This window comes from Octopus sinensis, linkage group LG12 (genome assembly GCF_006345805.1).
Source record: "Octopus sinensis linkage group LG12, ASM634580v1, whole genome shotgun sequence".
NCBI classification, from domain to species: domain Eukaryota; kingdom Metazoa; phylum Mollusca; class Cephalopoda; order Octopoda; family Octopodidae; genus Octopus; species Octopus sinensis.
In genome coordinates, this window is record NC_043008.1 from 32,933,545 (window position 1) to 32,948,544 (window position 15,000).

General features: G+C 27.8%; 1 protein-coding gene across 6 annotated transcripts in view; it reads left to right on the plus strand.

Moving 5' to 3' along the window:
• Positions 1-15,000, plus strand: part of LOC115218094 (sodium/calcium exchanger 2-like) — a 327,718-nt gene that overhangs the window by 230,092 nt on the left and 82,626 nt on the right. For 2 of the 6 annotated variants that reach the window (XM_036507833.1, XM_036507835.1), the window contains 3 exons: positions 3,250-3,341; positions 9,767-9,835; positions 14,867-14,878. In XM_036507833.1, coding sequence (XP_036363726.1) covers positions 3,250-3,341; positions 9,767-9,835; positions 14,867-14,878 — 173 coding nt within the window. The remainder of the gene's footprint in view (positions 1-3,249; positions 3,342-9,766; positions 9,836-14,866; positions 14,879-15,000) is intronic. The other 4 variants (XM_029787880.2, XM_036507837.1, XM_036507834.1 and 1 more) reach the window with 3 other exon arrangements.

The following is a 15,000-nucleotide window of genomic DNA, read 5'->3' on the forward strand; positions in this document are numbered from 1 at the left end:
CTATAGCCCAGGTCAAGTAAATCCTTGTGGGTGGATTTGGTTAAAGCTCCTCATGCACACACACACTCATTAATACATAGTGTGTGTATGATTGTATGTTTGTGTCTCCATATGTCTTAACGTCACGTGGTTGTTGTGAATGAGTTTCATTCATTTCCAATATTCTGTGAAAACATCTCTAACCATGAGGAAATATTACCTTGCTTGGAAACAAGTGGGTATTGGCAACAGGATGTGGGAGCATCTACACCATAGCTCAATCTGTTAGAATTAACATATCTTTTTCAAATTATTATTACCTTTCATTGAAGAAAGAACCTCAAGACCAATGATTTTAGGGGAGGTGTATAGTCGATTACATTGACCTTAGCACTCAACTGGTACTTATTTCATCAAACCTGTAAGAATTGGAACTCAGAATGTAAAGAGCCAGGAGAAATATTACTAAGCATTTTGTCTGAAGCCCAAACAATTCTGCCAGTTCACCATTTTAATTATTGATTTAAATTGATAGATGATAAAACAATCGATTTTATTGATTGGTTGTTTAAAAGGAAGTTATTGATAATTGTTATTTTTTTAAAATAACTTCTAAAGTTAAAGTGCAGGAATAAATTTTCATTGCATTTTGATCTGTGAATGTATATTTCTATATTGGCAAGGTTATAAGTGGAATACAGCATGGTATCTTTTTTGTATCTCTGCACACTGCATTCAAATACTGCTGTGGAAAACTTTCCCTTTCATCTTTTCGAGGTCAATAAAAAAAATGCCAATCTATGATGATGGAATGATGGAATTGAAGGAATGTTGCACCAGATGCTTTGCAGTATTTGTTCTGGCCCTTTGTGTTCTGAGTTCAAATCTTACCATAACCTACTTGGGTGGTAGCCTAATTTGTCACCTGGTTTAACATCACTACCTAACACCTTTGACTGTTTTTATTTGGTCCACATTGTTGCAAACATTCAAACCAGGCCCTCAGTCAAAGGATACTTTCCTCCTACTTCCTACTAGTCTCAGTGACCCTGAAATGTATAATAAGTACTCCCTTCCTCCTGATTAAAAGATTAAAAAAAAAAAGAATTGAATGCTTAGCCTTAAATAGAAAAAAGAAAAGAAATAAATTATAAAATGTTTGACTATAAAAGTTTTCAAGTTTCACAGTCATTTGTGCATCAACCAAAATGTTTAATGGCATTTCTTCCAGGTCTGCATTCAAATTCTGCCGCAGTTGACTTTGCATTTCATCCTTTTTGAGGTTGATAAAACAAGTACCAGTTGAGCACTAGGTTTGATGACTTACTCTGTCTCACTAAAATTTCTCACCTTGTGCCAAAATTTGAAAGACTTTATGATAAAAGTAAAAAATTTCAATGTCAGAGTTCAGTTCTACTGTGTGGCACCTTGGGTAAGTGTCTTCTACTATAGCCCTGAGCGAACCAAATCCTTATGAGTAGATTTGATATATGGAAACTGAAAGAAGCCCATTGTGTGTGCACGTGCATGTGTGTGTGTGCATATATCTATGTTTGTCCTCCACCTCCACTTGACAATCAGACTTAAAAAAAGTATTGGAGTCGATTTGTTCAACATAATGTGAGTAAATATAACTACAATCAAAATAGATTATGGTGGGACAGCTGTATTATACTAAAAGAATATGCAACATGAAGATAAAAAAAAGTACATTAATTTACCATATTTTCTACCATCCAATTCGAAATGTTCTGGCCAAAATTTACAGTGGAAAAGGTAGGTCAACCAAGACAACTTTGGAGGATCAAAAAATTCCATGTAAAATGCTGCAGTATTTGAAAAGATAGTGACAATGTTTGAACGTTTACTTGACAGCTGGTGTTATTTTGCTTACATCAATGTAGCTTAGGGGTTCAGCAAGTGAGACTGATAAAATATGTATCAGACTTTAATAAAAGTCCTGGGGTGGATTTCTTTTTACCAATTCCTTAAAAGCAGTGACCCAGCATGGTCACAGTCCAATGACTCAAACAAGTAAAAGGTAAAAGATGTATGTAGGAGAAGGGAATTGCACATTGTGTGTGTGTGTGTGTGTGTGTGTGCACATGCATGCGTGCACAAAATTGTGAATTAGAGAGAGAAGATATGATTGCAGTCAAGCAGTTGAGTGGGAAGGCATGGGCTATTTCATGTTAAATGTACTTTCAGAGTGGTTATTGATTAAATCATGGTGGATTGATTTTTGTAATTTGAGTTGTAACATTTCATTGATGACTTAACAATAACTTACTGAGAGTAAAGATAGTAAATATTCTCTGAAACTTTCATTGTAACACTAACTATTCAGCCATAATTTTGCTTCAGATCCTGAAAATATTCAATATGTTAATATTTTTCAGTGTATGTGTGTGTGTATATTGAAATGTATCCTTTCATTTTTTAAAAAGGTTTGTTACAATAGGGTTATTTATGGCCCTAATGATTCAGATGTTTTATTCACACACACACACACACACACACACATGCGTGCATACACACACATATACACACATGCAGAAATGCATGGTCTTTCCTGAAGGGAAGAGATTTGAACCATCTAACCAGGAAGCAAAAAGACACTAAATATCCTTCCTCTGTAACACTGAGATACTTATTACAGATTACTTCAATCACCTGATCAGCACACACACACACACAGACATATATATGTATATATATATATATATATATATATATATTATATATATATCCATATCCAAATTGAGGGAATGGTTCAGGTAAAATCCAGGGTACATGTTTCCTACCTAGCAAACCCTTGGAAGTAATAATTACTCAACAAGTCAAGTAGATTCTTTCTCTCTCTCTCTCTCTCTCTCTCTCTCTCTCTCTCTCTCTCTCTCTCTCTCTCTCTCTCTCTCTCTCTCTCCCCTCTCTCTCTCTCTCTCACACACACATTTACGTATACAGACATCTGCCTGTTGAAAATCTGTCGCAATAAACTCCATCTAACTCATGCAAGCATGGGTACATGGACATTAAAACTAAGATGATGACATTGATAATATATATACATATTCTCACTCTCACATAAAAATATCCACACACATGCTTACATATATATATGAATAATAAATACACACACATATATGTGCATACTACACATTTCTCCTCTTTCTTTCTTTCTTTCTCTTTTATTCCCTTTCTTTTTCTTATACATACACTCCTTCCTGATATCTAACTTTTTTGTCCCTCGCTTTTGTTTTCCATCAGATTCCGTCACGCTGCCTTCAATGTACTTCTTGGGCGAAGGAAAACTACCCGACGCCACAGTGCCGGACAAATCGAACATGTTTATATTGGCGGTAACTATCAGGATTTCCTTTCAAATTTCTTTACAAATCACCTTGTATTTTAATTTTCCTTTATCTCTGTATTGCTTTTGCATTCAAATTATTCCAGTTTATTAAAATTTAATCAAATTGCTGTTAACATATCTAATGCATGAAACATTTCAAACCTAATGAAGACTATATATGTAAAGAGAAAAATATAATGTTAGTCAATGATTAAAAATATATTCAGATTTTTCTTCTTTCTTTTTACCAATAAGGTAAATAACTTTGAATTTGTTTATGCCTTATTGTAACCTCATTATTATAGAAAGGTTGACAAGTAAACATAGTCAATGTAAAGAAATCAGCAAGTACAATGAAGATCATTCTAATAGTGATATTTTAGCTTGTTAGCTTATAATTGGTTTTACATTAAGTATATTAACACTAGCTGACCTTTTGTTTCTCATATATCCACCCATATGGTGTTTTGATATTTTTTTTCTCTACTCTCTGAATAAATGTAGTTTTTCTACACCAATCAATGCTCAAATTATAGTTTCTCAGTGATACTTTCATTACAACTGTGGCAAGTATGACGAAGTTTATGCTTCAATAATGCATTCATAATATGATTGTATTATAACCAAAGTTATTTGTCATCCTTGTTGGAAAATTCGAAAGAATTATACTTCACATTAGCTAATATTGTCTTTATTCTCACAACGAATATATATTAATCATTAAGCTTTTGATGTTCCATACATTAAATATGTTAATACTAATATATTATATTTAGAGAAAATAATATGTTAATATTCACACATTATTTTTCAAGTTGATGACTTATTTAACTAATACTTATATACAATTAATAGCTTTTACAATGAAAGCATTTTTAGTTCATTTTAAGTGTTATAAACATAATGTCCACTGTTGTTCACATTTATTTATCTTTTGTTGAATATTTTGTTATTTATGTTTCTTTTATCTTGTTGTTGTTGTTATTATTATTGTTATTATTATTATTATCATTAACTAAGATGGCAAATTAGCAGAACCGTTAGCATGCTGGACAATATGTTTAATGGCATTTAATCCATCTTTACATTCTGAGCTCAAATTCTGCTGAAGTCATTTTGCCTTTCAACCTTTCAGGGTTGAATAAAATAAATACCAGTTGAGTACTGGGGTCAATGTATTCAACTTATTCCTGCCCTCGAAGTTGCTGGCCTTGTGCCAAAATTTGAAACCATTATTATTATTATTATTATCATTATGAAGGCAGTAAGCTGGCAGAATCATTAGCATGCTGGGCAAAATTCTTAATGGTATTTTACCTATCTTTACATTCCAAGTTCAAATTCTGCCAAGGTTGACTTTACTTTTTATCCTTTCAGGGTGAATAAATTAAGTACCAGTGAAACACTGGGGTCGATGTAATTGATTAGTCCCCTCCCCAAAAATTTTGGGCTGTGTGCCTTTAGTAAAAAGTATTATTATTACTATGGGTGGTGAATTGATAGAAACAATAGTGTTGAACTAAATGCCTTCTGATATTTAGTTACAATCCTTTAAATTCTGATTACAAATCCCAACTAGGTATATTTTGTCCCTTTCCTATTTACAGGATCATTAAAATAAAGTACCAGCCAGTGAAGCACTAATGTCAATGTACCTGGCTGCACCCAACCCATGAAATTCTTGGCTTTTGTCCATATTAGGAATCATTATTAAAAGACTATTATTGATTATTTACCTTTGGGAAAGTTTGGAAGAAATACATAACACTTAAAGAGTGAAATTTCTGATGAACATATTGTTCATGAAAGCTTAGCTGTGAGCTTAGTGCTGTCTATGTTGTCCCCAAGGATTATTACACAATAGTTTATATACATAGACAGATGTTGTTGATGTCTTTAGCTTCTGTGTCAAATGAAAGAAACAATTACAGAAATCGCAGAATCATTAGAATGTTGGAAAAATGCCTTATGGTATTTCTTCAAACACTTCACATTCTGAGTTTTGTTGTTATTGTATTTTGGCAGATATAATTCAAATGCATCCCTGTGAAAGATTTGAATTACCTTCTTCCTATATTTAATGAAAAAACAAGGATACTGTTTCAAATACCCTACACATATATATATATATATATATATATATATAGTAATATAATATATATATATATATATATATAGTATAAATATATATATATATATATATATATAGTATATAATATATATTATATATATAATATATATATATAGTATATAATATATATATATATATATAGTTATATATATATATATATATATATAGTATATAATATATAATATATATAGTATATAATATATATATTATATATATAGTATATAATATATATATATATATATAGTATAAATATATATATTATATATATATAGTATATAATATATATATATATAGTATATAATTATATATATATATATATATATAGTAATAATATATATATATATATATAGTATATAATATATATATATATATATATATTATAGTATATAATATATAATATATAGAATAGTATATAATATATATATATATATAGTATATAATATATATATATATAGTACATAAATATTATATATATATATATATATATATTATATATATATAGTTATAATATATATATATATATATATATATATATATATATATATATATATATATATAGTATATAATATATATATATATATAATTATTAATATATATATATATATATTAGTATATAATATTATATATATATATAGTAGTATATAATATATATATATATATATAGTATATATATATAATAATATATAAGTATAATATATATATATATAGTATATAATATATATATATATATATACTAGTATATAATATATATATATATATATATATATATATATATATATATATAGTATATAATATATTATATATATAGTATATAATATATATATATAGTATATAATATATATATATATATAGTATATAATATATATATATTATATATATAGTATATAAATATATTATATAGTATATAATATATATATATATAGTATATAAATATATATATATATATAGTATATAATATATATATATATATCTATTATATATATAGTATATAAATATATATATATAATATAGTATATAATATATATATATATAGTATAATATATATATATATATATATATAATAGTATATATATATATATATATATAGTATATAATATTATATATATATATATATATAAGTATATATATATATATATATATATAGTATATAAATATTATATATATAGTATATATATATAGATATATAAATATAGTATATTAATATATATATATAATATATATAATATAGTATATAATATAATCTATATATAGTATATAATATATATATATATATATAGTATATAATATATATATATATATATAATATATATATAGTATATAATATATATATATATATATATATATTAGTATAATATATATATATATAGTATAATTAATATATATATATATATAGTATTAATATATATATGTATATAATATATATATATATATATATAGTATAAATTATATATATATAGTATATAATATATATATATATATATAGTATATAATATATATATATATATATATAGTATAATAATATATATATAGTAATAATATATATATATATGTATATAATATATAATATATATATATATATAAGTATATAATATAATATATTTTTATTATAGTATAGAATATAATATATATATATAGTATAAATAATATAGTATTAATATAATATATAATATATATATTATTATATATAATATATATATGTACATTATATATAAAAAATATATAATATAATATATATATTATATATAATATATATATGTACATTATAATATAAAAATATATAATATAATATATATAATAATATTATATATAATATATATATTATTATATATATATATAATTGTACTATATATAAAAAATATATAATATAATATATATAATATTAATATAATATATATATTATTATATATAATATATTGTATATTATATACATGATATATATAATATATATAGTATTATTATTATATACATGATATATATAATATATTTGTACATTATATATAAAAAATATATAATATATATATGTATATTATATATATAACATATATAAACTATATATATAATATATATATACGTATACTATATATAATATATATATAACAATATATATATGTGTATTATATATATAACATATATATAATAATATTATATGTATATTATATATAAACTATATATAATATATATATAACATATATATATATATGTATATTATATAAATGATCTTTGTTACTTATTCTGTTTACCTAACTTGGAATCTGCACTTCGGAGGTACTATAGAAAGTACCTTTATATATAAAAAAATATATAAAGTACATGTCTGAATTACCGAGAGCACATATCTTCACTTAGCTGGGTTGCGTTCTCTGCACACCTGGCAGGAATATTAGGTACAAACACCCCTACACAGAGTCTTGATATTCAATATTGAAATAATATTGTTGAAGTGTACGGAATATACTGAACTAACAAGGTACCTCAATTTAAGTGCTTAATTCAACTGAATCTTTATTATATATATATAGATATATATATAGATAGTAGATATATAAAATGAATATAATCTAATATGATATATAGAATATATATATTATATATACACATAATATACATATATATATATATAATATATATATACACACACACACACACACACATATATATATATATATATATATAATATATATATATATATATATTCACTATTTGATTGTTTGAAGAACAAAGAGAGTCTTCCTTCCTCCTGGCAGCCGTTTTATGGAATTCTTAGAGGAATTCTTTCCTATGGAATATGTTACCTTACCATGATATGAAGAAATAGTTTGTTGTTTTAGACTGGCCCTTTCATGAAGAGACCCTCAATGGTGTTGTACCTATGGTGCTATATTTATTGTTACAAGTGGGTTGGCTGAATCATTAAAGCATCAAATAAATGTCTTGCAGTATTTAATTACAGCCCTTTCTTTCTTGGGTTCAATTCCCACCTAGATTGATTTTTCTCCTCATTCTTCTGGGGTTGATAAAATAAGTACCAGTGAAGATACTTATTTTATTGACTTTCCTCACAAAAACTTGGCCATGTGTCTATATATGAAGTCAGTATTACTGTTTTTTTTTTTTTTCTTCAATAGAAAAAGTTTCTGCACAAAGAATTAAAATAGTTATTGTTTGGGAGAATGCATGGGAATTAATTGAACTGATGATGAAGGAGTTCACAATATACAAACACTATATGACAAGCACTGCGGGCGCATGCACGCACATACATATACATGTATATACACACACACTCACACACATGCATATGTATAAACACAAGAAAGAAAACAATTATAACTAAGCCCATAAGAATTAACTCACTGCTTCTAAATGTAGCTAGCTTCAAAAATGGAATACAAAATAGCTGCACCAACCCATTGCTGCTAGAGCCAATAAGCTTATAATGTACTTAACAGTAAGTAAAACACACATTAGACAAAACATCACCATCACCTTTAACATGGCATAGATTCATAAACTAATTGCTTTTTTAACTTGCCAGCATCTTGATTGTATTGTGCATTGTTTAATTATTACTATTATTATTCAGAATACTATAGTTTATATGAAACATTCTGAAAAAGAGTAACAGAGTTTAAGAAAGCCTCTACAGGGGGCAAGTTGGAAATAGGGGATTGAAAATTGATACAAAGCAAGTACAATGGTTTATACCCTATTACCTTTTATTTCAATTTTTATTTATTGTAAAATAATGTTGTTTTAATCTGTGCAAAACAGAGCTAACTTGTCATACATTTTTTTGATAATGGACTTGTAAATTCAAAATATCAAAATAAAAGGTAAAAGTGTAATCCATTGTTCTTGTTTGGTTTTGATTGTGTTCTCTTTTCATTCCTTTAATTCTGACTTGCGACTTGCATTGTAATGGCTTTCTCAAACACTATTACTTTATTTTTATGGATTGGCAGAATTGTTAAAACGTCTAGCTGTAATTGTTCCAGCTCTTTATGTTCTAATATCAATTTCCACCGAGGTCAACTTTGCCTTTCATCCTACTGAGGTTGATGAAATAAAGTGCCAGTCAAGTACTGGGGTTGATATAATCAACTTTTCTCTTCCCTTTCACCTAATGTTTGGCCTTTTACCTATGTCAGAAATCATTATTAATATTTCTTTGTTTTGCTATCCAATATACTTTTTTGTGATTGTTTTTGTACTGTTATGTATATGTATATATATATATTTGCCATACATGTGTTGGCAGTGTTTTTGTGTCTTATCATTGTTATTTTGTTTGTGCCACAAAGGCCATTCACATAAATGGTTAGATCTCATGTACATGAAAGGATGGTCACCTAACAAAGGAGTGAGTTCAGGTAAGCTATGTCACCAAAATACTTTAGGCACCATCAACGTTGTAGAATTGAACACGGAACCAACCCTTTATATCTATCTCTTTCATAAGTAAATTAATTAATTAATTACTCTATCAGTCAAACAATTAGTCAAATAGTAATACTATCTATCTATCTGTATCTATTCATCTATTTTATTTCTCTCTTGACCTCAAGGTATTATATAGAAGGATGGTGAAAAGACAAATGTAAGAATCTTGGTAGAGATGAAATATCAGTTAATATCTGCTACAGGCACTCAGTTGTGTTTTTAGACAAGATACATAAGTATCTCAGATAAACAGTAGTCAAATATTTGCCATATGTTCTGTATTGACATTATTCTAAGACCAGTGGATGATGACTAAATCAATAAACTGCATACCATAACAGTCTCAGCTGTTGCTTTGTATTGATACCAAAGCACTCAAGTCTCATTGATTCAACCAAACTAGCAGTAAATTGGTACCATGAGATAGATACTAGTTTTTGTAGTTAAGATGGGAACATTGCCTATTTAAAGAGTTCTTTACTAGCTTACTATGTAATATCAAAGTCATCCAATAAGGATCTGTTTCAAAAAAGAACAATGAAAAATATTCCAGTCTATTCATTTCAAGAAAATTCTATAAACACTTTTCTCCAAGATCACCAGACCCTGAGATTAAATCACTGACTAATTTATCTAAATTGTAATGTCACTTGGATGAAGCTCTGATTTTCTGTTGATTTGGACAGTTGTATAGAAGTATTTATCTGTGTATCACACCATGATGATTATGATGCAGGATTAGTTGGAATGGTAGAAGTTGAAATAATAATTTTTATATCTAATTGGTCAAATTCAAAACTGTTAATCTGGTGATATATTTATCACACATATTGCCTGAATGGTTCAACTACTTCTGGTACTTAGATGTAGTAAGATTTAAGGTCCTGATAACAACTAATGCTAATTACAGCATGCTAGTCATTATATTTTTGATTGGCCTTTCTTTACTTGATTAGAAGTTCATGTTGAGCTAAAGACCATAATCTTTTTTATTATTCCTTTACAAATTTCAAAGAGCGGAGTAAGTTTTAAGCCATAAAGGAAAAAGTGTTCTAGTGTCTTTGATAGAACCCATTGTCAGGGGGAAAGAAGTGCCCATTGTTAAAGCATTCTGCATTACTTTTTACTGTTACAAAACATCACTACTTTACTCAAGCTCAGCTGTTTTACCCTCTCAGCTAAAGGACTTGAAAAAAATCTTTAATTGTGAATGTTTCAGTGCAATTTACTCTGTACAATAATATTTACACTTGCTAACATAGATTTCAATGAGACAAAAACTTGTCACTCATCAATTTTCATAAGAAGAACATGTTGGATTTTTTCTAATATAACATAGTGTATCCATGACAGTATTATCCAATGAGGAGAGTCAGGTGTAGTTTGTGGGAAATTTTATTAATATTTCTCACCAGTTGGGTGGTTGTGGAGACCAGGCCCGGAAGGCATTTTGTTTAAGAAGCAAGCTACGTGAGACTTGGCTCATCATCAGGTGAACTGCACTACTATAAAAAGTGAAGCTAATTTTTCATTAGATGAACCATTTTGAAACTCCAACAGGTAGCAGGTTGTGCATGATTTGTGTAAACACTCTGCCACTAGCCTGTAAACAACATAGCTAAATTGTTAAATTAAACTTAAATGCAAATCATAGCTACTGCAAACAGCTATACATATTAAGGCAGGATTGATATTTGTATTAAATTGTTAGTAGTTGAGGCTAGTATATGAAGATGTTCCATAATTTGAACAGAGGACAATGAGAAAATTTTCACAATAATTTTAGACCTCATGTAATTACGAGTGTGTATATATATATGTGTGGTATATATATATATATACATATATATATATATATATATATAATAATATATATATATATAATATATATATATAATATATATATATATATATATAATATATATATATATATATAAAGGTTTTAGTTTAGTTTTAGTTTTGGCTTAGTTTAACTGAAATTCTAGAGAATTTCAATAGAGACAAGAAAGTTTATCAATCTACTTTCTGGATAACTCACGCAAAGTTGTGGAATGTCAGAATTGATACAGTGATGAGCAAAATGGCATTGGTTTCTTTACGTTCAGATATCAAAATACACTGAGGTCAATCCTGCCTTTCCTTCTTCTAGACACCATAAAATACCAGTTGGCTACTGAGGGTTGATCTAATCAGCTAAGATCCTTCCATGTCAGAAAGAATATCTTTACTATAAATACTCAAGTGCACTTTTACCACCTCCTTATATCAGTTATTGTCATATGTCTTATTTCTCAATATCAGTGCTTTGTTATTGTGTGCGTGTGTGTGCATTGTAGATATGTGTTTATTTACTTGTTATAATCCATTTATAAATAATCTGTAGAATGTGCATAATTGTATATAATATATAAATGCACACACATGTATATACATGTATAACTGTAAATAGAAATATGTGTATGTGTATATATATATTATTCTGAAACAAAAATGTTGTTGACAGTGACTTTGTAGTTTCACCCACCTAACCCATCATCAGACTATCAACAACATTATTGCTTAATAATAAATTTGTATGCTACAAAAGTATAGAGTAACCCATCAACCTAGTCTATATTTGTTTTTATTGTAACAGACCATAAGGTAAGCTGGCAGAATCATTAGCATGCCACTAAGCCAAAAAGCTTAGTGGCATTTCATCTGCCTTTATGTTCTAAGTTCAAATGCTGCCAGGGTCAATTTTGCTTTTCATCCTTTTATGGTCAATAAAATAATTACCAGTTGAACACTGGAGTTGATGTAATTGATTTACCCACTTACCTGATATTGCTGGCCTTGTGCCAAAATTTGAAATCATTGTAACTGAACAGAAAAGTAAAGATATATATAAAATTGTATAAATATATACATATGTATAAATATTTATATGTATTGGGTCATCTCATAAATAATGCAGCTTTTTCAATTGCATGAACTAAAAGTCAGAGGGGGATGTGATAAACTACCTGTATCAACTTGCTATAAAAGCAGGTAGTAATTTTACCTTGTCCTTATTCTTAGTGCAAGTTTTGAAGAGTGCACTTCGATTTTAACAGTTATTTTTTCAAAGCTAAAATGGAAGTAACAAACGAGTATATTTGGAATATATTTTGCTTTATGAGTTCAATAAAGGTAACACCACAATGGAAAGTGCAAGGAATATTAATACAGTATATAGGGATCAGACAACGAGCATAAGCCAGTGTCAGTGGTGGTTCCAGAAAGCCTGAGCCAGAAACTACAGCCTAGAAGATGATCCTTGTCCTGTAAGATCTGCAGAGCTCAACAAGGACATCCTGCAAACCCTGGTGGAACAAAATCTTATCGTAACTGGTGAGAAACTAGCAGAGAAGCTTGAATTTGGTCGTTCAACCATTCATCAACACCAGCGTGCCATCAGAAAAGTCAGCAAATTGAGTCAATGGGTTCTCATAAACTTTCCAAGTCTAATTGCGCACAGAAGGTAAATGTATGCTCTTCTTTGCTGTCATGTCTCATAAATGAACCTTTTTAAACCAAATAGTGACTGGTGATAAGAAATGGGTTCTCTATCAAAATGTCAAGTGCCAAAGACAATGTGTAGGGAAAGGAGAAACACCAGCACCCCAAGCTAAAGGTCTTCACCCATGTAAGGTGATGTTATCTGTTTGGTGGGATATGAAAGGTTTAGTCCACTTTGAACTTTTAAACTCAAACCAAACAATAACAAATGAGTTCTACTATAAACAGCTTGAGCAGTTTAAGTCATCACTAGAAGGAAAACGACCATCTTTGGTTTCAAGTGGAAAGGTGTTTTTTCCATCAGGACAATGCTCAACCACTTACAGCAAGATGACATTCCAAAGGCTGGAGCAGTTTGAATGAGAAACGATACCTCACCCACTATATTTGCTGGACATTGCTCCATCTGATTATCATTTGGACAGAAAACATATGAATTCTGTAGACGAGGTCAGAACAGTACTGGAGGAGTATTTTTCATCACAGACAAGTGAATTTTAGAAGAGGGGCCTTGCAAGCCTACCAGATAGGTGGAAGAGCATTGTAGAAAATGAGAGAGAGTGAGTATATTTTAGATTAAAAAGAACTTTGTTTATCTTAATTTTGAAAAATAAAAGAAGTGTAAAAAACACATTATTTATAGGATGACTCGATATTTATGTATATACATATTTCTGTTTATATATATATATCTGTGTGTTTGTAAATAAATATGTGTATGTGTGTGTGTGTGTGTGTTTTTATAAAGACTGCAAGATATAGTTATATTAAGATATCTATAGACATAGAAAGCTTTTACAAGAATCTTAAGATATATATGTAAATATGTAAATGTAAACAATATGTTCAAATAAGTATGTACATAGTATGAAATTAATTATAGCTAACTTATATACACATGTATATGCATGTACACATATATATATATATATTTATATATGCATAACTGTATATAAAAGTTTCTATGGTGTTTGCAGATGTGTGGGTTGTTTTTTTGGCATGCATTTTACACGCGTGTTATGCATTCATATATTGTATTATAATACATATACATACATATATCATATATATATATAAATATATATATAAATATATATATAAATAATATTATATATAAATATATATTATTATATATAATAAGATATATATATATATTATATAATATTATATATATATATATATATATATAGATATACTTATGTGCATAGATATATATGTGTGTGTATACAATATATATATATATGTATTATATATATGAATGATGTACTTTGGTTGTGTCTAGTTATTTTCCTCTTCACTCCTTTTGTTAGTGTTTATGTGTTTCTGTGTTTCTTGTGTGCTGTGAACTACATTTTAATAACTTTCCCTGTTTTAAATCACACGTATCACTATTTTCCTTTTCCAACCTTGCACGTTTGAAGATGATTGTCAAGGTAAGATCTGTGACTATGAAGCACAGAATCATTGTTTTTTAATTCATCTCTCTCGCTCTCTCGCTCTCTCTTCTCTCTCTCTCTTTCTCTCTCCTCATATGCATTAATATCTATATATGTGC